General features: G+C 48.0%; 1 protein-coding gene across 5 annotated transcripts in view; it reads left to right on the top strand.

Annotated features, from left to right (window-relative positions):
• The window catches only part of ACOT11 (acyl-CoA thioesterase 11), a 67,009-nt gene that overhangs the window by 37,019 nt on the left and 2,639 nt on the right, over positions 1-27,351 (top strand). For 3 of the 5 annotated variants that reach the window (XM_075003013.1, XM_075003012.1, XM_075003014.1), the window contains 9 exons: positions 2,317-2,452; positions 3,879-4,035; positions 6,541-6,660; positions 7,981-8,125; positions 12,056-12,111; positions 21,431-21,497; positions 22,131-22,214; positions 23,139-23,272; positions 26,668-26,799. In XM_075003013.1, the coding sequence (XP_074859114.1) occupies positions 2,317-2,452; positions 3,879-4,035; positions 6,541-6,660; positions 7,981-8,125; positions 12,056-12,111; positions 21,431-21,497; positions 22,131-22,214; positions 23,139-23,272; positions 26,668-26,799 (1,031 nt within the window). Of the gene's footprint in view, positions 1-2,316; positions 2,453-3,878; positions 4,036-6,540; positions 6,661-7,980; positions 8,126-12,055; positions 12,112-21,430; positions 21,498-22,130; positions 22,215-23,138; positions 23,273-24,340; positions 24,573-26,667; positions 26,800-27,351 lie in introns of those variants that run through there. The other 2 variants (XM_075003016.1, XM_075003015.1) reach the window with 2 other exon arrangements.

Genomic DNA, 27,351 nt, shown 5'->3' on the forward strand with positions numbered 1-27,351 from the left:
CTCTTTACAATGGTTGTTTTGTGTATTTTTAATTGTTAATGTATTTAATGCATAAAGCTGCTGTAAGCGTGCTGGGTACGGAAAAGAAAGCTCATCAGCTTTTAATTGAGAATCAACGTATTAAATAGTTTAGATCAGTGGTTCCCAACCTGGTGTCCGCAAACCACTAGGGGTCTGGGGGGTGTTGCTGGTGGTCCATGAAAAAGTAAAAGTAAACACAAAAGTTTATTTGTTGCTATGTGGGCCCAATCATTGTGGTAATTTGTTGCGATGAGATGTGCAGTCGAATTATTGTGACGCTGGAAATAAGCGTACATCATTTTAAATGTTAATTATGTTTCCTTTTTCATTTAATGAAGTGTACCTACCGGCTAGAGTTGGCTTTGATGGGGTGGGGTCCATGAACAGTTTGGGGTGATGACTGGGGTCTGCAGCCATTGGTCTAGATGAAGAGGGTCATCCTTAGCAAACTGAGGAGATTGCTTCCAGATATTGTGTTCTTTTAACATTTTAAATCTTGCCCACCTCATCCTTTCACACCTAGTTTTTGTCCACATATTGTTTCAAAACAATCAAACTCTTCTGCCCTTTCAACTCCCCCTTTAGTTTGCTTAGTTTTGAACAAACCAGGCACTGAACGGGTACAACAAAAATGCTCTCTGTGCTCCTGCAGGGGAGGTTGCAGCTGTGTAAAGTGAGTTGAGCACTTCAACAAACTCCGGCTCCAGGTGCCTAGCAGCTGACACTTATCAGTTTGCTGGGCTGAGTTGCTGTAAAACTTGGTAGCAACCATAATGTATTTCATGCTTTTTAATCTATTAAAATATTTTAAATTATGGCAAATGTAGGTCTTAGCCTAGGTGGTTCATTCGAATAGGCCTGTTTTTCTTTTCATAAACAAGCCAGTATTTAAATTTAAAAAAAAATCAACTTGATTTAATTGTTCTCCATCCTGCACAGAGGGGTCCAGATTAATCTACAGCAATGCTTGTGAAAGAAGCATACGGTAGTTGGTAGAGCAAACTGCGGAGGGCTGGAGCAGTGTTCCTGGTAAACTGCGGATGTGTGCGGCTGCTCAGGAGAGATTCGGATGCCACCCAGCTAATTAGCAGAGTGCAAACATCTGGGTTTTGTGTCTGTAGGTGGTGCACATTTTGCACATGCCTTGGTGCACATAAGCATTTATTCTGCGCATGGATGGAGACGATTAGAGGGAATGTTGGTCAGGAGATCAGTATTGTAGTTGTGGATCTCACCCAAGTTTCCTTCTGACTGGGCAAGTCACTTGGCTTCCTTTCACCTTTTTGCCTGGTTCCTCCTCGGCTTCTTCCCATAAAGGGACTTTGGCCACCAGACCAGGCGTGAGAACATGCAAGTGCCATGCCGAGCTCTGCCTCCGACCTGCCATGTCAGGGATCATCCCTTTCATTTCTGTGTTGCTGTTTCCCAACTCATCCTTGTCTTATTTGTGAGGTGTGTTTTTTAATTATGTAGTCTTCGCCCCCAAAGAGCAGGGCGTGGCATTGGGAGCTCCTGACCTCAGCTGTGGTCTGCAGGTGTGACTGTAAAGCCACGGGTAATTCATGTTGGTAAAGTGCATTGTGGCTTCCTGAGGGAAGGTGCTTTGGATGCAAAGGACTCTTGTGTTTGGCAATAAAAAGGCTTTAGGCTCCTTTGTGAGGAGAGGCACAAGGAGGATCTATGTCTTGCAGAGAAGCAGCACCTTTAGAGCTACCAGCAGAATTCGGTCCCCTAAGGTGGGGTGAGTGAACTTTTTATGTCAGGTCCTACTTTTTGTCCCTCAGTTAGAAGGCCCCTCCCGCAATCTGCCTAATCTAATCCAAACCGACGGGGATTTTGGTTATGTTCATATGAAAAGAAACAAAACTTTTCCAGTACATGTAAGAGCATCTGTAGAGTGTAAAAGCTTTAGTAATTGGTACGTACATGTCAATACACAGACATAACAGTAACTCATTTCAACCTTTTTAATGAGCTGGCTGAGCCTGAGACCCAGCAGCTGATGGTGCTGTGCCCCCACTTATGAAATTTCACATCCCCCCGCAAGGGGTCTGTCCCCCACGTTGTGTACCCCTGTGCTAAGGAATCCATTTTCCCCATTCAGATGGAAGGTGGGCGTTTATCACTGGAACTGTCCAGATACAAAAGTCCTGTAGATAAACAGGAACGTCTTCGCTCCTTGATGTCCCCTTTAATCATTGAGCCACATCCCCCTGGGACCTGCTTGGAGACGGGGAAAGAGCCAGACACTGAGAATCGAGCTGAGGTTTGACTTTGTTCTTGCTCTGCTTGTAGATGAAGTTAAAGCCGCTGGCTCCTCAGACTGAGGAGGAGAAGATGGAATATGGCATTGCTGCTGAGCGCCGGCGAATGCGCGTGGCCCACACCGAAACCCTCAAGAATCTCCTCACTAATAGCACCATACAGACTGGTGAGCCCTGCCCCTGAACAAAAGTACATGTGGACGTGGGGCCGGGCACTTGGCTAACTATCTGAGCTGGCGTCAGAAAACAGTCACTTATGCCCATGTTCAGAAAAAATAGTTCCCCGGTTTGGTGCAGGGATACAGAGTAGCAATCCTCAGAGTGCTGCACAAGCATTAGTGATCCCTGGTTGTACCCTTGCCAGGGAGGCATGTAAGTACTCCTTCCATTTTACAGATGGGAGAAATAGAGGCAGAGCAAAAAAGAGACTTTGCCAGGGCCACACAGTGAGTCACTGGCAGAGCAGGGATTCAAAGACAGTATTTCCTAGCTCCTAGTTCCATGCTGTTCTCTAGAGTCCGCTGTCTGTAATCTCTGCCCTGTAAACCTGGAGCCCACACTGAGGTTCTGGCCCCGCAAAATACACTCCTCATGGACGGTTGCTTCTTGCCTTGGCGTATGGCTTTTGTACAAAGGCCCCCTGTGACGTGCTGTCTCACCGCTGTGTTCCCAGCACAGACTGCGGGGGCAGGCAATCGCAGCCCTCTTCTAGCCTCTGCCCCAGGTTGGCTGACGGGCAGTGGCGACCCTCTCTGCCTGTGTGAAATGGAGCCATCTGCTTCACAGCGGTTGAGGCAACGTCTGCAGCTCGCCGAGAGTTCTTCTCACGGAAGTTCCTATCTGAGCACGTCTGTCAGCTCCCTTGTGCAGGGTCCCTGGGCAAGGCTGGGGGATGGAGGGGGAGGCCCAGCTGTGGGCTTCCAGGAGGGGTGGGGCTTTGAATGGAAGAGGCTGAGCTGGGACAGCCTCAGCGCCACTGGGAGCCCGCTACAGCTCCCTGCTCCACACAGCCAGCCCTCCGAGCCACTTGGAGTGCTCTAGTGGTGGCACTTTCGGTGATTTAAAGTGCACAGGGCTTCCAGCTGCCACCACTAGAACTGCAGGACCTGGGGAGCTGCCCTCTTTGCTCCCCTTTTCCCCCCTCGTGGGGCCTGTCTGTGCAGAACATTTGGTGGGAATGTTCTGCAAAGCCACAGAGAGTAGCTGGGCCTGATCTCCGGCTCTGTAGGCTTTCGGGGATGGAGCTTGTTGCGGAGAAGGCTCCCAGCCACCTCGTGGGCCCTTGGCAAATGCAGTCCTCCATTGAGCAGGAGCAATGTGATGCTCTCAAGGCCTCCTCTGCTGGTCTCGCTTGGTTGGCTGGTGTCTGTGGCATAGGCATAATGGAGGGTTCCTTCTGCAGTGACCAAAGCAGGGGACAGTCCCCTGGGCTGGCGGGGGGCAGGGTGTGGTGGTGGATGAGAGAAAGGCGGGCGGGGGTGGTTTGTTTTGTTGCAATTATTTGCGTGATTACTTGTGCGACTAACATCAGCCCTCTGGGGTGAGGCCTCCTCACGCACCACTCTGCTAAACGTGTGTCTCTCCTCGTGCCAGAGCGTGAGAATGGAGAGTGCAGCACTGTGGTGCCTGCCGAGAAAACCAGGGTGGAGAGTGTGGAACTGGTGCTGCCCCCTCATGCCAACCATCAGGGAAATACCTTCGGGGGCCAGATCATGGCCTGGATGGAAAACGTCGCCACAATAGCAGCAAGGTGCGTTTCTGAGCTTCACCGCCACGAGTCTGGAGGTGCCTTTGTCGTGGGAGACTTTCTGATAGCAGGTGCTATTGGCAACTTCTGCTCCGTCATTACCTCTTCCTGTAGCGAGGCCCCACCAGACAACGTAGCATTCAGGGAGGAAAACTACCATGCAGCTGGAATGCCAGGGAGAAGGCGCCAGGCAATTATCTGCCCAGGACTCAAAGAGTTTGTTCCTCTGCTCTTGCCAAGAAAAAAAATCCCTCTGAACTTTAATTATCAGCCTAGTCCAGACCTTATGTCTGCTTTCCAGTCAGGCCTTTGGGCCTACAGCAGCCCCCCCAGTCCAACGCCCTGCTAGGGGCTGGGTTTGGAATTCACTTGGTGGGAAGAATGCCACCAAGGAGGTGCCAGAGTACTTACTCTAGGGACAGAACTGCGCGGGTTTCTTCTCCGCCAGCTGGCTGAGCCCAGCCCTTGCAGCCTCAGATGGGTGGACTCAAACTGCCCTTTCTATGCTGCTGAGGCTCCACCCTAGTGCTACTTGTGGGCAGCCAGCTTTCCACAGGCTGCCCGGCTGAGGCGTGCCATCTTTGGAGTTTGCCTTGTGCGACAAATTCCTGCCACCACTGCACTTCTCCACCAGTTGGAACATGTGTCCAGCCCAGAAGATGACATTGGGAGTGGGGGAAGATCTCTGTGCTCGATAAGTCTTGCTTCACGTGAGTGGGGGTCACGCCAGCAAGAAAGATCCCCCAGAATCCACTTCACCCCTTAAATGTGTGGCTGTGTGGTCTCCTGCATGTCGTCCTGCTGGTGAGGCAGTTCCATGCGGGGCGTGTAACGCCCAGGGCCTGACTGCAGCAGTGCGCTTCACCTGGGAGGACTCTTTCCCTGTGTGTTTTGGGAGCTGCTTTTGTGCAAAGCTGGATGGCGGTTCTGCTTGTGTACAAATACATGATCGGGTGCTCTGTCGTGACCAGGGACAGATTTCAAACGTGTACAGTGTGATCTTGGAAACACTACTTCATGACCTTGGGAAAGTCCCTTCATCATTCTGTGCCTCTGGTTTCCCATCTGTAGAAAGGGGATAACGATGATTACTACCTTTGTAAAGCACTTTGAGAATGATTGATGAAAAGAGTCGTCTGAGAACTGGGCAGTAGTTCCTGTAAACCTGGAAGGATCTCTTGAACTGCTTTACTTTGTCAGAGATAAATCAGCAGTTGTCCATTAGATGGTGCTCTGTATGCATTAATTGTGGGTATACTGAGCCCTCTGTGTGTCGTGCCCTGGGAAGGGACATAGCGAGGGAGTTAAATGCGATCCTGTTTTCACCCTCTACCTTCTTGTGTGTTAAGTGTTTTGATCTTCGGAGACTAACTCTGAGTGCTCAGGCTGACTCACACTGCACAAGGAGTCATCCCTATTCTGGGTTTAAAGTGGAAGAGGAGCTAGAGCCCCAGAACAGCCGCTTGAAGGGCGCTGGAGGAGATTCAGAGCAGATCTCTCCCTCCTGTGCCCCAACCCCCATGATTTAATCATCAAATCTCTGCAGAGCTCCTGGGAGACGTGGGTTGGCTGCCACTCTCACTGCACTGTCCCGATGACTGTTGCATTCCTGCTTCTCTGCCAAAATAAATGTGGGCCCACATCCTGCACCATCATTTGGGTGTCTCCCAGATGCTAGCACCGCAGTGCAGTAGCAGGAGGAAGATGCCCTGGGAGGGATGCTGCTCTTTGTATCAGAGAGGCAGATGTATTAGTCTGTATCTTTGAGAACAACAAGAAGTCCTGTGGCACCTTATCGACCAACAGATATTTTGGAGCATAGGCTTTCGTGCCCACGCAAACTTATGCTCCAAAATATCTGTTGGTCGATAAGGTGCCACAGGACTTCTTGTTCTTTGTATGACGTTGTTTAAACCTGGTTTCTCTCAAGCTCTAGTGAGGAAGGGGAAGGTAAGGATCCTGTGCCCCTTCTTTGAGAGGAAGGGGAGGGAGTACAGCCATTTACCTTGCTACGCTTGCAATGTGCTGACCTGTTGGCGGAGCCACACCCTGCTGCATGGGAGATGCAGTGTGTCATTCCCTCCCGCAGCTGGCTAGGAAAAGGGCGGTTCTCTGCGCACAAGTGATCCTCTGAGGCTGGAGAATGATGAGTCACAACACTGGGAACTGGGGCCAAGGTGAAAGGTGTGTTCTCAGGAGAATCCAGACCTCAGTGACTACCTTTCTGAGGGCAGCAAATAGCCCCAGATATGTGAAGGTTAGCTGAGGGCTACTGGGGACTGCTTCATGGTGATAGCTGGGCTTGGGATGGCTGCATATACCCACGTCTCTTGGCAAGAACTGGCTTCTTGTCCTGTTTTTCAAGGCGCTCCCCTTTCTTGAACACGTGGGCAGGTCTGCTATTCTGTCTGGCAGCAGAGCCTTTCCCCACTGCTGATATGTTGGCTTGGTGACATAGTTTCCTCACTTTGTGCATTTGGCAAACCAAATCTCTCTCCCATCCCACAGCCGGCTGTGTCATGCTCATCCCACTCTGAAGACCATTGAAATGTTCCATTTCAGGGGACCATCTCAAGTTGGGGACCGCCTCCTGCTAAAAGCCATTGTTAACAATGCATTCAAAAACAGGTATGTCTCGGGTTAGAATGGCTTTTGATACAAAAGTTCGATGGAAGCTTGTTCTTTTTGTCTCTGAAAACTAAACAGTGCAAATTATTGGCTTCTAGATCCACCCAAACGATAAAAAATTGAACGGGAAGGAAGTGTCAGTGTTCAATATCTTGTGTACAATGAGTTCAATATGTGGTGCTACATGAAGGGATCAATTGGGTTAATGGATAGGCAGAGCAGTGTTTTTCCCCTTGTATTCCTGAATACGTTACTGACTGTAAAACAGGTCAAATCAGAATTTCGGGGTATAGATTGTTTTAAGAATAAACTTGAATTGGCTCAAGTAGCTTTAAATGGATTCAAATAAACTCACAACTGATAAAGGAGTTGAAAGAAAAGATAAAAAAGACCTGTTAAATCATCTATATATCTTTGTTTACTTCCTTTTATCCTACTTCCCACATAGGTCAAGTTTAAATGTCAAGTAGGAAAAAATAGATTTCAGTTATTTTATTTATTTATTTTGAAATAAACCTTCTTAATTCTCACATGAGAGGCAGTAAATTTTCAAAATAGACTTTTAGGCATAGATCTGCTCTTGGGCAAAGTACAAGTGGAACCTCTCTAGTCTGGCACTGTCTGGTCTGCCAACATCCATCATCTGGTATGATTTTAGTTACTCAGGTGTCCACTTAACATGGGTGTGGCCAAGTTTCCTGTGTTCCCATAAAGTTTTTTTTTTTACAGCCACTGGTCCTGGCTTTCAGTGTTATGTGCTGTTAGCTCTAATTTACCCGTAAGTGTCTTGTAAGAACCCAATAAGCAGTGAAAGTGTTGGTAATACTGTTAGGTAATATTGACCTTGTGTGGTTTGGCAAATTCTCTCATTGAACACCAGCCAGGTTGTGAGGATGCTGGACTAGAGAGGTTCAACCTGTACCTGCAACATCCATTAAAATCCATGGCAGTTGGATGGGTACCTGTAGGTAAAATTTGCCTAACCTAATAGTGTTGCAGCCACTCTAGATGACTAGATTTAGTCAAAAAACTGGAGGGGAAAATTTCAGATTTCATTGCAAAGGCTTCTCCTTTCTTTGGTTGAATCATGAATTTTTTTTTTTTTTGAACTGTTCCCTCAAGATGTGAAAAGTTGAGTCAGGCTTTTCCATATTGTACTGATGGAGCAGGTCTCCTCTTGTAGGTCCCCTGTAAGGCTTGTGTGCCCTACTTATTGGGAAATAAGTAAAGAGCCTACAACATGCTGGATTCCGTTAGCTAGCCGGTAGCATTGCTTTATGCCCTGGTCACCAAGAGGTGATATATTTCCATTCTTTCCAGCATGGAGGTTGGTGTTTGTGTTGAAGCCTATCAACAGGAAATGGAAGTCAATAGACGACATATCAACAGTGCCTTTATGACATTTGTTGTCTTGGATCAAGAGGGACAGCCTATTACTCTTCCAGTGGTGAAACCAGAAGCTGGGGTAAGAAGGGAAACCGTAATCAGGGTCTAGAAAGTGACCTTGCCTGCAGGGGTGGTCTTGTGCAATAAGAATCTGGGGAGGTAGGATGGAGCTGAATTCTTGTTTTGCCCCAAGCTTGGCAGCCTTTAATTTTATTGTGTTTCTCTGATTCACTGCAGTCAAGGGCAGCTTGCTATGGTGGGAATCAAAGTGCTTAACAGGGTGAATTTAAAGAGATTGTTCCATATTAACAATAATAATACCATAGAGACTGAAATGTAGTAGCTAGGCAAGTCCTAAGAGTATTTCTCTCTATTTTGAACTCCTCTTTCTTGCAGTTGATTGGGAAGGATGCAACTCTTAAACAGTTTTGCTTCTAAAGTGTATTTTATTTGCATAGCAGTGTGGAGGGAGGGCATATCGCAAAGAGGGCTAGTGTGAACGTCTCTGTACCATAGCGTAAATCTTGTTAGGAGACGCGGCAAAGAAGTTCTCTCCTCATTAATCTGTGGGTGCCTGGGCTTCAATCCACATTTATTCTGCACATGTGGGCTGCATAGCATCCATCCCCTCCTCTTGGATTAAAGAAAAACTGTGATGATCTGTGCTGGCATGAGGGTTTATAGCCTTGAACAGGTCTGTCACTGCACCAGTTGCGCATACAGGATTGCCTCTCTCTTCAATCAGCAAAACCTGCCTTAATCAAGTGTTTGGAAAGGCGGTTTTGTAACTAACCCTAAAACCATCCCAAATTGCCCAGTTTGACATTGTCACTCTGGAGAGGAGGCAGTGTGTTTCTTTTCTGGAATTTTGAGCCTGGGGATTGCGAAGGGCCGAAATTTGGGTGGTGTGCCGTCATTTAAAAATGACGAAAGAGATAGTTTTGGAAGATACTGAAGTATTTGCTCCTAAAAATGCAGGATAATTTACCTTTTAAAGATGGGCTTTCGATGTTTAAATCTGGACCTTTTTTTACAGCCCGCATCTCTTGTTGTGCTATGTAGCCTCTTGAAAGTGAGTGAAGGCGGAGAGGTTAGACATCTTCAGCCCCCATCCTCAACACCTGCACCTCTAGAGATGGATTTTTAAGTGTTTGATTTCCTGTAAGTTAGGTACACAGGTGCTATAAAAATTCCATTAGGTGCTTAACAACACCTCTTGGAGCCTACGCCTGGGTACCTTTTTAAAAACATGGCTAGAACCCTGTGTGTATACAACATTTGAGCCACGTCTACACTAGGGGGAAAACTTTGAAATGGCCATGCTAATGGCCAAATCAGAGAATACTAATGAGGTGCTGAAATGAATATTCAGTGCCTCATTAGCATGCTGCCAGCCGTGGGACTTCGAAAGTGCCACGTTTTGCTCACGTGCAGCTCGTCTACACGAGGGTCCTTTTCACAAAGACCCTGCCAACATCGAACGCCAGCTGATAGGAATAAGGGGATTTTGATGTTTGCAGGGTCCATTGGAAAAGGATCTCCATGCAGATGAGCCAGCATGAGTGAAATGTTGCACTTTCGAAGTGCTGGGGCTGGCAGCATGCTGATGAGGTGCTGAATATTAGTATTCTCCAATTTGGCCATTTACATGGCCATTTCAAAATTTTGGCCAAGTGTAGACGCAACCTTGTATCTTCGTCTGCTCTGCAATCTGAAAACATGGTCCGCAGATGCAAATAGCCACAGGTTTGCTGGGTTCCAAATATGGCCCCGTTGCCTGATTTTGTGCTCATGGAAATCAATGGGAGCTTCGTGCCCTGGCTTTGAACACATTACTTCACCACACAAGTTGCTTACCAAGCAGTAGGTTTAACTATTAGCAAAGCACTGGAAGTTAATACCAGCCCTCTCACTCTCACAGGATCCTAGAGCAGGGGTGGGCAATAATTTTCACAGGGCGGCCACTTCACGGATTTTTGGTTGCAGCTTACGCTCCGAAATATCTGTTGAAAGCTTACGCTCTAGCCCACCCGGAAGGTGTTGGGCCTGAGGCAGAAGGGGTGAAGTGGGGAGGGCTACAGGGAGAGTCAGTGTGTGAATGTGAAAGAGAAACACTGTGTGTGAGACAAACTTTTTGACACAGACTGTGTGCTGCAGTGTGTGTGTGTGTGTGTGTGTGTGTGACAGTGATTGATTGTGTGTGGGGGGGTACAGACTGGGTATGTGTGAAAGTGACTGACTGTGTGTGTTGGCTGCTGCTGGGTAAGCTTCTGAGAGAAGCCGCTCTCTGTCTCTTTAAGGGAAATCTTTCTCTGTTGTCTCCCCCGCAACACACATACCATGCTCTGCACTCCTGAGTGAGTCAGTCACCATCCGTGCTTCAAGACCCCTGGAGCCGCTCCGCTGTGTGTCTCCCTCTCCCTGATCCCTGCTCTACAGAGCTGGGGTATGGGGCAGAGGAGCACCCTGATTTCAGCAATACCCTCCTCCCCATCTGCCCCCGCCCCCGCACAGCTAGCAGGAGAATCCCAGGAATTGCAGTTAAAGAGGGCATTCGAATTTATAGGGGACTCTGGAGAACAAACGAACTGGCAGCACTGCTTGCAACTAATTACATGCAGGGACAGAGATTGGGAGAGTTCAGACGGGTGTACTGAAATACCCCGGTGGCTGTCAGGACATGCAGCAGCAGATCTCAAATACCGAATCGACTGTAATTAACACACAGTGGATTTATACAACGCATGGGATTTGGAGGAGGCCGACTCGCGTGTTTAAAAGGTTCTTGTGACTTGTCGGGTGACTTGGATTTTGCAGCAAATGGCAGTGGAACTGAAATATTCATTGTAAATCAATTGGTGCTGCACCTGTGTCTTTGGCAAACCACAGGATGTTCACACCCAGTTCAGTAACCAGCAGGTAACTGCATTGCCTAGCAGAGTGCAGCAAGGGAACGTGGAAGTAACGCAATGCAAGCGTTTGACCAGCGTCCAGCAGTCTGCGCTGAGTTTAAATAGCTGTGCAGTCAGGGGGACTGACAGAACTGCTGGGCCCCTGAGGTGGCGGGGCTCCTGTGTTTCTGGAAGGGGTGCGGCTTCGGCAGAAGGGTCAGCCAGTCCTGTGCTGCTTGGAGCCTGATGCACTGCCCAGAGGCCCCACCTCTGCCCTGCAGTCAGCCCTCAGACCCGCCTGGAGTGTGATGCATGGTGCTCTAGCAGTGGTGTTTTTAAAAGGGCTCTGGCTACTGCCACTTCTTTTGAATCACCAGACCCCACAGCAGCTGCTCCATTTTTGCCCCCTGTTTGCCCCCCATTGGTGGGCCTGTGTGCAATGCTCATTTGTGGTCCAGTTGGCTTTACACGTACAACCATGTTTTTGTAACCACTTTTTCTGTGGCGGGGGACGTGTGTCCTGGTGACAACAAACATGACTCCATTGTCTGCACAATAGGTTCCCCCTCCCCTACAGCTCAAATGTATCCATTCTGGTTGGCGTTCACTTCCACCCCATTTTGTAGCTGTGTTGCACCTGTGCATTCTGGGAAGAAGCTCATAAAGTGGCCCATTCTGACTCCTCCCGGGGGTGGAATTCCCAGAGGCTATCACGCACACGTACAGCAGAGCACCAGTGGCTTGCCGGACCGTGCGTGCTGGGACGGCCTGCTGTGCAGAGAGCTGGGTGGCAGAATTAGCCAACCTGGTTACACAGATGCCGTTTGGGGAGGTTCCAGCTATACTGCAAAAACAACACACCAAGCCCCGTGCCTTGCTGCTGGGATATGAGTCCTAGCCTAGGCTGCTGGTGAGGGCAACTGCCATGCTTGCAGATGCAGAAGAGCACACAAACAGGCCTAGTTAGAGCTACCCAAGAACTAACTGAACAGCCAGAGTGTAGGCAGGGCCAGTGTCGTGTGTCCTTCCACAATTGTCACACTTCCTTAATGCAAAACAGTCTGTACATCTGTTCTTTTCCAAAACTTTAACCTAACAACCCTGTTTGTGTTCCACAGGATGGAGAAAGACGGTACAGAGAAGCCAGTGCTAGGAAAAAAATTAGATTGGACAGGTGAGTGGAAAGAATCCACCTCAAACAAAGGAGAAATAACTGGGGGGGATGGAGCATTTTAAATAGAACAGTGTGGTTTTTATTCCTGCTCAGGTTCTGCTCTGAATGGTCACAGGCAGGTAACTCCATAAAGACTGGGGTAATTGGCTGTAACTCCATGGCTTTCTGTACCATGGAAAGGATGTGTGGGGGATGCATGCGGGTTGGTGGGGGAGCTGTGTGCTGCCCCCTTGATTAACATTTGGCACTTATGTAGCACCTTTCATGTGAGGATTTCAAAATGCTTGTCAAGGACTGGAGGAGCTTAACTTTCCAGCACTCCAGGAGCTCAGTTTGGAAAACCAAGGCAGAGTGCAAGTGGCTTTCTCCGAGCACCACAGTGCGTCAATGTTGGAAACAGGGTTAGCATTCAGGCCTGATCCCCAGGGCTCTCCTAGCCCAACCTATTTGGCGATGAGCTCGTGTTGAAGGAGAGACACTCAAAGGCATTTAGGAGAGGTGGTGGCTGCTCAAAGAGACAGTACAGGTTGAGCCCCTCTAATCTGGAACTCTCTTGTCCGTCATTCTCCGTAGTCTGGCATGATTTTAGTTTGCTGAATGGGCATTTATCATGGGCATGGTCAAGTTTCTCATGGGCCCATAAAGTTTGTTTACAGCCACCAGTCCTGGCTCTGTGTTCTGTGCTGTTATTTAGCTGTAATTTACCTCTAAATGTCTTCTAAGAGACCAGTAAGCAGTGGAAGTGTTGGTGATGTGCTAAAATATTGACCTCCTGTCATCCGGCAAATTCTCTCATCCAGCACTGGTGAGGTCCTGAAGGTGCTGGATGAGAGAGGTTCAACTTATAGTAAGTTGCACCAGCAAACTATCCCAGTGTGAAGGAAAGAGAGAAAAAGAGGCCAGTATGGCTCCGTCAGGAACACTTTAAGGATCTGAAAATCAAAAAGGAATCTGTCAAAGTGCAGCTGTAGCCAGGTTACCAAGGATGAGTACGCCTGAGCTGCACGAGCATGGAGGGACAAAATCAGCAAGTCTGAAGCACAAAAAGAGTTACTGCCAGCAAGGGACATAGAAGGCGCTAAGAAGTGGGCTTATAAATTCATTAGGAACAAAAGAAAGACGAAGAAAAGAGGTAGGGAAGAAAATCTAGTAATGGACACCAGGAAGGCTGAGATGTGTTAACACCTATTTTGTCTTCATTAAAAGGAAGATTGTAACCAGATGCTTTAATATTGGCTACAAAGAGACAGGAACACAAGCAAAAACGGAGCACAAACACGTTAAAGAATATCTAGATAGATTAGATATGTTCAAGTCAGCAGGGCCTGGTCAAACATACAGCAGAGCCCCGAGTTACGTGAGGGTTGTGTTCTACACGCCCTTGCATAACCCAGATTTCATGTAAGTGGGAGTCCGGCTTTTTCCCTGGCGGAACGCACGTTCTGCAGCCAGGGAAGCAGCAGAAAGGTAAGTCCTGGGGTGAGGGGGTAGTTAGGGAGGGTTAAGCCTGGCATTCGGTTGGGGCCATGGGAGGTGGGAGGGGCGGGGCTAAGCCTGGGGTGGGTGAGGGCTGCATGGGGTTGAGTGGTGGAGTTGAGCTGAAGCCCTGCTCAGGTGGTGAGCCAGGCTGCGGGGGGTTTGAATTGGAGCAGGAGTGCTGAACTAGAGCCTCGCATTTGGGGGCAGGGCTTGAACCAGGGCAGTGGGGGGTTTGAGCTGGAGCCGCTCATGGGCATGGTGAGCCAGAGCTGGAGCCAGAGCCAAACGTGGGGGTGGGGGGCAAGCTGGAGCCACACACGGGTGGTAACCCGGCAGGGGGTTTGAACTGGGGCCGGGGAGATTGAGCCAGAGTCGCACCTGAGGGGTGGTTAGCTAGAGCCAGAGGCAGGGTAGGGGGTGAGCAGGAGCTATGTGCAGGTGGTGAGCGGAGTTGGAGGGCGTGGCTGAGCCAGGGCCATGTAGAGCCAGGAGGGTTGAGCCACGGCTTGGGGGGGAGCGAGTTAAGCGCAACTGGAAATTGTGCATTTCCAGGGTTTATTGTAGGAATCTGGGTCAGCTGCATACGAGTGGAGTCTCATGCTCTGGGTTCGCGTACTCTGAGACCTTACTGTACCACAGGACACTTAAAGAATAAGTTGATACAGTCTCCAACCCATTAATAATGGTTTTCACAAAGTCATGGAGGATGTGAGGACTGGAGAAGAATAAACGTAGAACTTCTCTTTAAAAGGGGAACAAAGAGAACCCAGGGAATTATAGAGCAGTCAGCCTCGCTTTGATATCTGGAAAGATCTGGAACAACTCATTAAACAATCGTTTTGTAAGAGCCCAGAGAATGGTAGACTTATAAGAAATAGACACGGTGGATTTGTCAAGCACAAGTAACACATCATGCTAATCATCTTGATTTCCCCCCTTGACATCAGTTTTGGCCTGTTGGATGGGCAGAAGCAGGCATCATGTATCTTGAATGATTGATTTACTTATTTATTAAGTAAGGCAAATCTTAGACCTATATGACATTTTTATAAGCAAACTAGGGAAGTACATTCTAGATGCAATGGCTATGACAGCAGTGTACAACTGCCTGAAATGAGTGTACTAAGAGTAATTACCAGTGGGTTACTGTCAAACTTGACGTAGTTGTGAGGGGTCCACTAGTATTTTGTCCTGTTTCTGGTACTAGTTAATATTTCCATTAATGAGTTGAACACTGGAGGGAAAATTGTGGTTATAAAAACGTGTGGGTTGAACCAAGCTGGGAAGGGTTGCAAGCATTTAGAGAACAGGGTTAGAATACAAAACAACCCTCACAAACTAGACAAGTGGTCTGAAATCAACAAGATGAAATACAACAAAGAGAAGTGCAAAGTACTTCACTTAGGAAGGAGAAATCAGATCCACTACAGAAGGGGCATAGCTGACAAAATGGTAGTACTGCTGAAGAGTATCTGGAGGTTACAGCATATCACAAACTTAAGACACATCAACAATTTGATGCCATTGCTAAAGAGGCTAATATCAGGGCTGATCTATACTTACATAGAGATTGAGCTGTGGTTGATCATTCGGAGTTTTTTTTACCATGCATGTTAAGACGTGGCAAAACCAAAATCTCTGGGCTCAGCCGCTGACCCCTGTGCTCTGCGGTATCGTGTGGAGAGAGGGATGTCAGCGTGAGCTAAAGAACCCTGGACTAGACTAGGGTGGAATGTCAATTCTGATATGTGGATTCTTGCTATGGTAAAGGTGTAGCCACAATTGCTTATCTGAGCTCAATTTTGTTCCCTAGTATAGATAGACCCTCAGTCTCAGGCATGTTAACAGAGGTAGTATATATAGGACAGGAGGAAATTGTCCCACTGTCCTCTGCACTGGTGAGGCCTCTGCTGGAGAACTGTGTCCAGCTCTGTGTGACACTGCGAAAGATAAGAGAGAATATAGAGAGAAACAAAAACAATAAAAGGCTTAGAAGGCCTGACCTACTGTGAGGATGGGTTAAGTGGGGGAGGAGGGTGTTTAGTCTCAAGAAGAGAAGTCTGAGTGGGGACCAGAATACGTATTAAGGGCTGTGTATAAAGAAGAGACAGAACAGTGGTTCTCCATCCCACTCACAGAGAACAAGCAGTTACACAAATAATCTACAGCAAGGGCCGCCTAGGTGAGCTGTTACAGAAAGTTTAATTATTAGGCTAGTTCAGGACTGGAATAGACTTGCAAGGGAGGTCGTGAAATCCCTGTCACTCTCTGGAGGTTTTTAAGAACAGGTTGGACAAATGCCAATCAGGGATGTTCTAGCTGTACTTGGCCCTGCACAGGGGGCTGGACTGGGTGACCTCTGAGTCCCCTCCAGCCCAACAGTTCTGTGATTCTGTAGCAAGTTACTTAAGGGCTAACTTCAGAGGTTTAGCACCACACTGTAGAACAATGGTGTCCAATAGGCATTCAAAGCTGGCCTCACTTCTTGTTGTCCTCCTTTCTGTATTCGCCATGTTACATTCCACAGAACTTTATTTAATTGTCTAAGAATATTGGTAGGTATTTCATACTAAATAATACAAACAGCAAAATTTCAAATGATCCATTTGTTAATCTTATGAGAAATCAGTGTGACACTTTTTGCAATCTTTGTACTAAGGCTCCAAAATCGGAGAAAACCCTCCCCCAGAGCCAGGCTCCTCCAGCCCCCGGTTCTAATTAAGTGCTGGTGACTCACCAGGGCTGCTGCTGGGGCTGCGTCTCCCACCAAGCCGTGGGGCGCACGCGGAGCTGGTGGATCACACTCCTCATGTGCAGCTTTCGGGAGGAGCCCCATTTAAAGGCTCCAAGAGCTGCATGTGGCTCGAGAGCCACAGGTTGGCCACCCCTGTATTCGCCACAACGCAGCGTCCTATTCACCACATGTGGCTAGTGGTGAATGTATTGAACACTGCAGCCGTAGAACAGTAGGCAGAGACAGATGTAAGGAAGGCATATGTAGGGGAGAGGACGAGTGGGGCAATGGTAAGGACAGCACAGGAAAAATGGTCTGAATTCAGAAGTGGAGTCTGCACACACAACACGGAATGAAAGGGCTGCGCTTGTTTTATACCGTTAGCTTAATATCTGTGTGATGGTGGTCAGTGCCCTGTATAGAGAATACAAATTGCATAGCTAGAAGAGGTCAATCTGTAATAATCATAATAATTAGCACTCTTCTAGTGCTTTATAGTCATTCACTTTTACTTCTCTCCTGTGAGGTGTGAGGGGAAGAAGTTTTTAAACTCCCTGTATTCTTGGGGAAACTGAGGCAGAGCCAAATGATTTGCTCAAGAATATCGAGAGTTTGTCCAGAGTCAGGATAAGAGCTCTGGAATGCTTGGCTCTCTCAGTGTGTGAGAGAAGCAGTAGGGTTGAGCGGGGAGCACAGGGAATGAATAAACAGCTTGAGCCTGTGTGTAGATGAGTCAGTCACATGCTCCATTTGTGTATTGTTCTTTGTATTCTTGCTGCCCTCAGTCCTTATTCCTGGCTCTGCTGTGAGAGTTGGACAAATCATTGACCTGTGCCTCAGTTTCCCCATCAGTAAAACAGGGGCAATGACATTCGCCTGCCTCTGTAAAGCTCTTTGAGAACTGTGAGTGAAAAAGGGATGATGATTATTCTTATAACTACTACCAGAGAGCACACATCTTATGCTGACCCCTCAAACAGGGAAGTAGTAACTTCTTGGGTAACCATTCTTTCCCTTGAAAGTAGCCATTTTCAGCTTAATGGATTATCTGCAGAAGCTCGATATAAAACCCTACTCTCATCCAAGACCAGTAATTAACTGGGTTTTGGATAATCATAGGACTGGAGGGGACCTCAAGAGGCTGTGTAGTCCAGTCCCCTGCATTCTTGCCAAAACTAGGCAATCTGTAGACCAGTGTTTCCAAATATTATTTAGCCGTGAAACTGTTTTAAACTCAAAAAGAAATTTGCAGAACCCCTAATAAGTCTTATATCTGGAGTTGGAAAAGTAAACCACTAATAAGTAAGGATAATAAGAAACAAATGCTAAACAAGGTCATGAGATCAACATTTAGTTTAATTGCACGTATTTAAAAACAAAAGTCGCATGTAATGTGTACAAAAAATAGAGCTCACAAACTAGTATGCATTATATTGGCAGTTTTCAATCCAAAGAGTGGTTTTTGTTTTCTTGGCAAATTCTTTCTACATTTGCTTTAATACTGGAAAGTTGGATTCGCATGTCTAGTGCAGCATTCAGTTGATTTCTGTATTTTGGTTTTGTTGCTGGGAAAATCGAGAACCCAGTTTTGCACGATGATGTGCTGGTGAAGGGTAACAGCTGACGAATTGCACATCTTTATAAAGCTGAATATTCTTGACATAAGCTGCCCCAGAACAATCCATGCTCTGAGAGCAAGGATGGGGATTTACGGTGGTATATAACAGGCGGCTGCACCACTGAGTGACTGCACGCAGCACTGAATAGTGACATCATTGTCCTTACTCTCTGTCTAAGCTGGCATTACACAGGGACACTTATCATGGCAAACCCACGTGAAAATTGCTTTTAATAAAGTTCACGAATGTGTAAGTATTTTTTTTAAAAAACCCTAAAATGTTATTGGAATGGAATTTTCTTGCAGAACCCTTATTTCCACTTTGTGGGACCCCGGGCGGAACACCATTGGGAAACATTGCCGTAGAACATCTCTGACAGGTGTTTTGTCTAACCCGCTTTTAGAAAGCTCCCATGATGGAGATTCTACAACCTCCCTAGGCAATTTATTCCAGTTCTCGACCATCCTGGCAGTTAGAAAATTTACTGCAGGTTAAGTCAATTGCTTCTTGTCCTATCCTCAGAAGTCAGAGACATTTTTCTCCTTCCTCTTTTGTAACACCTTTCACGTACTTTAAAAATTGTTACCATAACACCCTCAGTCTTCTCCAGACTAAACAAACCCATTTTTTTTCAGCCTTCCTCATAGGTCTTTTTCTATTTATTTATTTTAATTTTGGTAACTTTTGTTGATCTTCTCTGAACTTGCCTTGTTACTGCCCTAGTAAGTGTCCTGCTGCTGCCCCTGTTCTGCAGAAAAGTAGGAAGCTGATCCCTGGTCAGTTTTACATCTCTTAGGAAAGCTAACTTTTTTGCTTACTCTCATCACTTTTTATCTGCATATGTAATTGGAGTCCTGTCTTATCTGTGTCCATTATGAATCACTGTTCCTCTTACCCTCTCTTATGTGGTTGCAATGAAGACTTGCAAAAGAGAAGGCTAATTTATTTGGTTACTTTTCAACTCTTCACCTTGGTCCTATCGCACCTCTGACTACAGATGTGGTGTTATCAGACAAATTATATAGCACTATCTCAGTCCTTGAGAATGAGCTTGAAATGAAGTGTGGCAATTAAGCTGTGAAATGGTTTTATTCCTGGAATGTCTTATGGCATCTGCACTCCTGCTCCCAGCAGTTGGGTAGATTTCCCTTGAGCCCAAGGCCACCAGGAGAACAAACACTTGGTGCCTATGAAGAGCTGTTCTGGTGAGTCGTGTCTGCTGGTCACTCGCTACTCCAATCTCCAGATAAACTGGGATGCTTTCTGCACCGAAACGGCTTCCATCAAATGACCCTAAATAAGAACCATCCTGCTAATCTGATTTGTGTCTTGTGCACTGTTCAAATCTCACATCTGTGCTGGAGATAAACCCCAAACTCACGGAACATAAAGGCTTGGGCTGCTGGGCATTGCCAAGCAGAGACTTGGCTCTTATGAATAGGATGGCAAACTTCAGTAACACTTCCGCTGTGACTCTCAAAGCACGTTACAAAGGTGGACGGTGCAGGAGACATTGGGGGGCCACTGGCCAAGTAATGCTCCACGCTGAGAAGGGCCAGGACAATGCTCCTCCAGCCCAGGTCCCACCCTCTCCTCTCCCCTTTACCTGCCCCCCCAACACATGCACGCACGCGATGCAGCATGGAGGATTAGTGGAGCTGGGGGTCTGGAGTCGGGGAGGCACCGCAAGGCGATTCCAGCTCACTTTGCTCCTCTGGCTGCATTGCTCTGCTTCCTGCTGGTGGGCGCGGAGGTGGCCTTGCCCCTTCCCTGAGAGAGACGCCAGCAGAGCCAAGCCGAGCCGAGCTGAGCCAGCCAGGGCTATGCTGCTCTGCTTGGCCCTCCACTGCCAGTGAGTGGGTGTGGGGGGGGCAGACCCTGCTGCTGGTGTCATGTACCCGCCTCCCACTAGCTCCCAGGCCACTGGGTCTGCCAGCTGCTAGCTGTCCCCTTGCCCCTCCCACCCATGGCATGGGGTAGGTATGTGAGTCCCTCGTAATCCCCCTCCACGTGTTGTCTGTGCAGGTGGTTAGGGTCCTCTCCGTGTAACAGACTGGGAAACTGAAATGGAGACACTAGATGGTTGGGCCTAGGCAGACATGATTCCTGTTGATTTTGGTTCGGTGGTGGTCAGCACATCTGAAAACCAGGTCCTGGACCGTGGGCTCACACCACCATTCCCAGGATAGGCTACCGGTGAGGTTACTCAGCAAGTTAGAGGGTGAGTTGGGAACAGAACCCAGCTCTCCTGGCTCCCAGGCCAGCATCCCGGCGACTTGTGTAACAGGGGAGCCACCCCGTTTAATGAACGTAGGCTCAGCTGTCCCGTTCCAGTCCAGTGTGCCCTTCCTTGGTATAATGGGAGAAAGGTCTGCCTGCAGAGTGGTTCATGGTCCTGGGAGGGAGCTTAGGTCCAGAGCAAAGCAAGGTCCGAGGCAGAGCTGGGCTGAGCACTGTCAGGTGGGGATGTTACTGCAGGTGCGGGCTCCCTGCTTGAGCAGTGGCACCAGAGCAGGTCTGTGAAAGAGGAAGCTGGTCAGAGGGTCACCTACAAATGTCCCCAGGATGGAGAGCACTGAAGGTGGGAAGCAGCCCAGGGGGATGTCTGCTGGCTCGCTCAGCCAGAGAGGGAAAGGCTGGATATGATGGAGGCATGAGCGCATACTGATGATGTGTCTGCGAGGACCTAGAACCACAGCCAGGAAGGAAACGGGGCCTTGGAACCCCCCAGCTAGAGGAGCGGGAAGTGCTGGAGCCGTACCCAGGGGCAGCTGGACTGTTGAGATGAGTGTACTGTGTTTGCACTGTGCTGGGGGGAGGCTGGCTCATGAAGTCGGACTGTGGGTAATAAATTAACTCTGAAGGCTGTACTGAATTCCTGTCAAGAATGCAGGGCAAATGAGGCACAGGCCCCCTTGCAGGGCTGGCCTGAGGCCAAGAGGATGTTCCTGGGTGGCAGCCAAGCATTTTCAGCTTGCCGGTGCCTCTCCCTGGCCACCCACAGAGAGAGGCCTGACTTGAAATCCCAGAGGGGATCACTTCCTATTTCCAACCCAACCCAGCACTTTGTGGCTTCAGTTTCCCCAACTGCAAACCTAAACCACAAACCTGCCCCATCTGGACCACAGCCTGGTCTTTGTTGTCAGTAATCCTTGAAGGTTCTTCTCACCCTGGGCCAAAATCTGATCCTCCCTTGCCCCCTCACGTGCAGGATTTCTGTGCCTTTCATCACTCTGCCCTCCCTCAAGTTGAGCCAGCCAGAATGGCTGTATTGATCTGTTCCTGGGATCCTGGTGCTAAGATGATGATATAATTGTGTTTGCACACTTATTTTGTAGATTCTTGCTAGAAAAGATGTTGAAGTACAAAACTTGGCTGCTAACTTTTTCTCTCCATTTCCCCAGCATGTGGTTGAGATGTCCTTTCCCTGCCCCATACTGAAGATCAGTACTGCTGTAACTAAACCAATTCTCTTTGCTTTCCCTAGAAAATACATCATTTCCTGTGAGCAGACTAAAGTCCCATTGTCTGTGCCTTGGGACCAAAGTAACAAGGTAAAAGAACAGTCTCTGTAGGTACTGAGTGTCTCTTCCCTGAGCACCATGGGAACATCAAAGCTTCATGTTTCATGAAGATCCAGCAGCAAGTACTAAGTAGCAGCCAGAAGTTGATATATGAATAAATATGGTTTATGGCAGGGGTCAGCAACCCACAGCACAGGTGCCAAGAGTGGCATGTTTGCTGGGAGCCTGCTCAAAGCCAGGCCGCCTGTGGATTAACAAAAGACTAGCTAATGCTACCAACTACCACCTACATGGTAAATCTCTGCATCTGTATGGATGTATTTATTAATGATGCTGTTGTAAGTAGGACTATTGGTGACTTCAAAAAGTATCACTGGCCCTCAGACCATACATAGAGGTCAAAAGGTCAAATTTTGGCACTCCGTCTTGGAAAGGTTGCTGAGCCCTGCTTTGGTCTCTGGAAACAAAATGGATGAAATGTTACTCAGAACAGCGTGCATGGGAAGGATTTTAACTGGAGCAGTAAATGCCTTTTTGCTCTGATTAATTCTGTGTCAGAGCCACTGCAGGCTTTGCTGAAGTATCCCTTAAGTTTAGATATAGCAAAACATAACTGAAGGTTGGAATGATTTCTACTGTATTTTTCTTTTCGTTTTGATTTAGGTTTATTTGAGCTACAACAACGTTTTTGCTCTGAAGACTCTTGTAGCAAAAACAAATTGGGTGCTGGCCACAGAAACTGACAAGGTACTTACCCCTGCCTCACCCCCAAGTAAACACTTCCACCATAGTCTCCTGGACTAGCTGCAGGTAGTGGAAACCAATCACGTTAAAGATCAGACAACTTGTCATTTCCCACCCCCCAGCTACTGGAATCTTGCCGTATCCAAACGTGTTCGGTGTCCCCAGAACGTTTTGCCTAAATGAGATTGTACAACATGGGTTCAATGAATGTGTGTCTATATGGTAAACATTCCATGCTTGTCCAAATGGACACTGTATACACACACTATGTACACGTACAATATATGGCTCCCAGGGATGCCCTAGTACCTGCTGTAGTAGCACCTACAACATAGTAAAATCACACAGAAGCCACCAGCCTCAGCTGGCCTCAATTTCACCCATTTCCAATTAACACCTAGTCTAGTTAGCCTCTAAACTTTTCTTGGACCACTCTTTGTGCTCCGCTGCTGGGGCTTCCTGGTGTTGTCAGAACCAGCTCATCATAAGACAGAGGCCACGTATACCATCAGGCGAATGAGATTCTCCATGCTAATGTAATGAAAAGTAAATACAGCAGAACCCTGATTATCCAGCCTTCGATTACCCACCGTGTTGAAAATAAGAATTTTTAAGAATGATTGAGTGTATTGTGTTTTCATTGGAACTTGTAGTAAATTGAGTTTATACCAGTTTTTTCATTAGTATTGCATACTATCTGGTATTTCTGTCATCTGAATATCGGACGCATTTCGGTCACATAATCTGGGGTGTGTGTGTGTGTGTGTGTGTGTGTGTGTGTGTGGTGAGAGAGATTAAGATCAAAGCTGCTTGGTTATATTATAGCAAGGAAAAAAGTAAATGAATCTTACTGGGAAAACCAAATGTGGCACTTATTTATGAAGCTAGCAGGCTGTGTGTCTGACCTGTTCTGTCTGTCTGTCAAAGGTCAGGATGTACATGCTGGAAGAAGACAAGTACCTCTCCTTCCGAATCGAGATGACCCTCTGCATTGACGCACTGCAGGCCTTCTCCCTCTTGTCAGACTTGAGACAGAGGCACGAATGGGATCATTATTATGCGTGAGTACTTGGAGAAGAGCGAAAATGTTAGAGTTGATGGTCCCTGTTTTATGGACAAAGGCCTCTGGAGTAGACCCCCAATATCCTTTTATTTGGCTTTCCTGCCTCAAAGCCACGTCTCATTCCAAAAGTGCTCTTCACCCAAGCCATGCAAAGGGCGGTTTTCCCCTCTGTCATCCATCCAGCTCCAAAACCAGGAGCCCACAGTGTATGTCTGTGGATGTTCTGGCATCAGAGTTGACTCCCATGCTACTCTTGTGTCATATAGTGGAATAGAATCCAAGACTTTTATTCAGAGGTGGGAAAAAGTACCCCAAAAGTTACTGGAGGAAAAGTGAAGCTGTGGTGGGGAGGGGAATGTGCTTAAGCACAAGTTATTGGTGTCCCTCTGGAAAACTGCTTGTGTAAAAGTACATTCATCACACCTAGATTGTACTCAAGTATCCAGAAGTGAAAGCAGCTGCACTTTTACTCAGTAACTTTTTGGGTGCTTTTTCCACCTCTGCTTTTATCTCCTGAAACACCAGTTTCTGCCACTTGAGCGAAAGAAGGCTGTCTCCATTAGCTGTTAGTGATACCAGTAAGGCTTTTGTCATCTGCAGATCAGCCATGTGTCCAATCCCCACCGTCAAGTTTCTGCCTGCATGCTGAGGACACCTCTAGTCTTGCTAGCTTAGGACTGCAGTTGAGAATCCCAGCTTTCAGAGGCATATAACCACCAGGGAGGGCTGGCCCACAGCTTTACCGTTCCCTTTTGCTGTCCCATTGGAAGGGGTCTGACTTCCTATAAATCTGGGCCCCTTTTCCCAACTCCATGGAGTGTGATTATACACTGCACTGTGATTATACAATATGGCTGGCATAGCCTCTTTGCTCTCCCATGGCCTGGGATGGAAATTAAACTGTTTCACTGAATCTTTGTTATGCCAGAATCCTCTGCTCAAGCAACTTGCCTTTACTTTAAAGCTGCCCTGTGGACAAACACCAGATGGAAGCTGAAGGAACTTGACTTAAAATCTCCTTTGCAGGACTGTATCTGATCCCTTTGTGGTGTCCTTTGGATTTCAGGTCTCCATGACTTTTCCTGGGGCAAGATCCCACAATCCATTCCCTCCAGACTGGAGATTGTAGGCTGTAATTCACTGCGATCACCCCCCAGCAGAAACAACTTGAGGTCAAGGCCTGTCCTCTCTGGGGCAAAGGCAGGGTTAACCAGTGACCAGTTGGCCTCCGTAAATCAAGGACTAGCTATTTAGAAGAGAAGCGTTAGAGAAAATGTTTTTAAAAACAATAAATGGCTCATGTGAGCATCTCAGCTTAGCAAGACCGTGGCAGGCTTCAGCGTCCTTAGGTCCGTGGCAGAGTCTGTGTGTCTGGGTCACTGTCTCATGTCCTGCGGGTCTTGGGAAAAGTGTGTGTGGCCCCTCTCCTGATGGCAGAGCGGTCACTTTGTATAGTTTTCGGTTCTTTGTTTGCCAGCCCTTGTGAACCACATCAAACCAGTCTGTGCAATTTCCCCCAGGGATGAGATTTCTCCAGACTTACCTGCCTCAGGCTTTGCATTAATTATCCCCCCAGTGGTTTTAGTTCCTGCAGGAAACCCTGTAACTCCACCATGGAGTCTGAATATGATCCCGTGCCCATTCAGAGACATGAAATGCTTCGATACTATGGATGCTCTGTGTATCCAGGTATCTCTAGCAGGGCCCCTCATCCTCTCAGTACTGTGGCCTGTCTTGTCCTTCATTTGCATTGAATCCAGGATTTCCAGCTAACAGGAGTAACCAGGGAAGTAAAAGAACTGTATGGGATGGTCAGCTCTGAGAGCGAGCTGCAGTGGGGTCACTGGACCCTCCTTACCCAGAGTTGACAGACTCAAAGGAGGCAAAGTGGCTTTCCCAGGTCACACAGCGAGTCCATGATCTTTGTGGCTCTGATCCCAGCCACAAACTAACTGTCCTCAGCCAAAACCGATACGCTCCAGTGAAACACTTGGACATGACCGTTAACTTCAGGCCAATCCCAGCCATCAGAGATGAACAAAACCCGAGTGAGAAGGCACAGGAGGTGCCACATCATTATACGTGAAAAGGATTTGCAAACTCTTTGACCATACCATGGACATGTTTGGGGTCGGAAAGTGAAGAACTCGGGCCCTGATCCACAATCCGTTGACACCAGTAGGGTTTGGCTCAGATCTTTGCCTAGGAAGAGCCAAGTATGAACTCCCATAGAAGGTAATGGGGCTTTAGCCTGAGCAAGGAGTTTGGGATGTTGACCAAAAGAGAATTGTTTGGAACAATTAATTTTGCTCAAAAAATGTTGTACTACAGGATAGTCAAATAGAGGCAGGCTTCCAAAGCCGCAGGTAGATGCCCAATGGGGTTTCCATAACCTGCATCTTTAGATGCCTCAGTGTGTTTAAAAATTTGGCCTGTAGTCTCTGGGAAATCTGATGTAGCTGGGAAGGTGGCTCCACTTCAGTGGAAGAAGCTTTTTTCCCCGTAAAGTTTGACTAGTTGGCCTTTGTTTCTGTGGTTTTGTACTGCTTCCATCTGGAGTCCCAGGGTTGCTGCTGAACCAGACTACATGGTTACCCGGCCTACCAGATTCAACCACATTCAACCCAGTTCTCAGCCAGGAGGTTTTAAAAATATCTGGTTTCACATTTCCAAATGTTAACATCTAAAGTATTGCAGTGCTGTAAGCATGAGGTCCTGACCCAAAAGGCTGTCCAGGTTGGAGGGTCACGTGGATATTATAGGGACATTGTGGGATTGCCACCTTACTTCTGCCATGCTGCTGGCAGGGGCACTGCCTTCAGAGCTAGGCAGCTAGAGAGGAAGGCTGCTGGCTGGGTGCCCAGCTCTAAAGCCAACCCCCCCTGCCAGCAGCAGCACAGAAGTGATTGGTCACAGGGCATGTGCGGTGGGTTACCAGAGGTCTGGCTTTCCTGGCAGTTTCCTACCTGAATGGGGGCTGACAGCTGGAGCCACAGCTGTTCATGTTGAGAGGTGACCGCAGCTGGAGCCACTGGCTTGCTTCATGAGGGTAATGATGAGTGAAGCCTCCTGCAAACTGGAGGGGGTCCCCGGTTTTGGGTCTGACCTGCTGCCTTTGTATGATAAGAGAATATCTGGTCCTTCTCTGTCCCTGGCTGATACTAGCAGCTAGGGCTATGAGTAGCAGAGGAGCCCCTGACTGGGTGCCAGATTTCCCAGGGTCAGATTTCATGGTGTGATGCATTTTTCATGGTGGCGAATTTGGTAGGGCCCCTCTACTGAGAGAGAAGAAATCTTTTCAGGGAAATTGTCGCGTGTCCTGATGCGAAGATGACCTCATCTTTTGGACGTCTGCCTGACCCCTCTATGGCATGTCCTCCTGCCTCTTTCCAGGAGTGCAGAGCTTGTCCAGCAAGTTGATGAAGATGACATGATCTACCATGTGGTCAGTCAGGCGGTGAGCCAGGAAAAGAAGCCCCAGGACTTTGTCATCCTGGCGTCACGCCGTAAGCCTTGCAGTGAAGGGTATGTAATGGAATGAGGCTCCGATGGCATGTTAGGTCTAGTGGGTGTCCCCTGTGCAGAGCTCAGCTGTTCTATGCACTGGAATGCTGGGCGCAGAACAGGGACAGTGATGCTAGATCCAGCCCACAGGGCCCAAGTGTCTAGTGCCAGGGCTGGGTGCCCTCATCCAGCTGGGTACTCTCAAGTGTCACTGCACCATGCCTCTCTTCTGAGGCCCAGACTTACCACTTGACCCCAGGAGAGGGGCTGAAGCCTGAGCTCACTCGAGTCCTGCCACGTCAGGACTCCCAGATACCTTGATGTAAATGAGGGTTGTTGAGGTCAATACAAGAACAAACGTGGGCATGGCAGGTGAACTATGACCGTGGGGAGCTATTTCCATGCGTGAATATCTAAGCAGAGGTCATTCACTCTCTGCCACTGAGCATATGTTGGGTCAGCAGTTGGGGGTGGGTTCTGCACCCCTGCATTTCCCAGCATTGAGCTGAGCAGGGTTAACTTCAGAGCTGGCAGGAAGTTCTGCTCCTTTCCCACCTTTTCAGTACGCTTGAG

The sequence above is a fragment of the Carettochelys insculpta genome, chromosome 9 (genome assembly GCF_033958435.1).
Source record: "Carettochelys insculpta isolate YL-2023 chromosome 9, ASM3395843v1, whole genome shotgun sequence".
Classification (NCBI taxonomy): Eukaryota; Metazoa; Chordata; order Testudines; family Carettochelyidae; genus Carettochelys; species Carettochelys insculpta.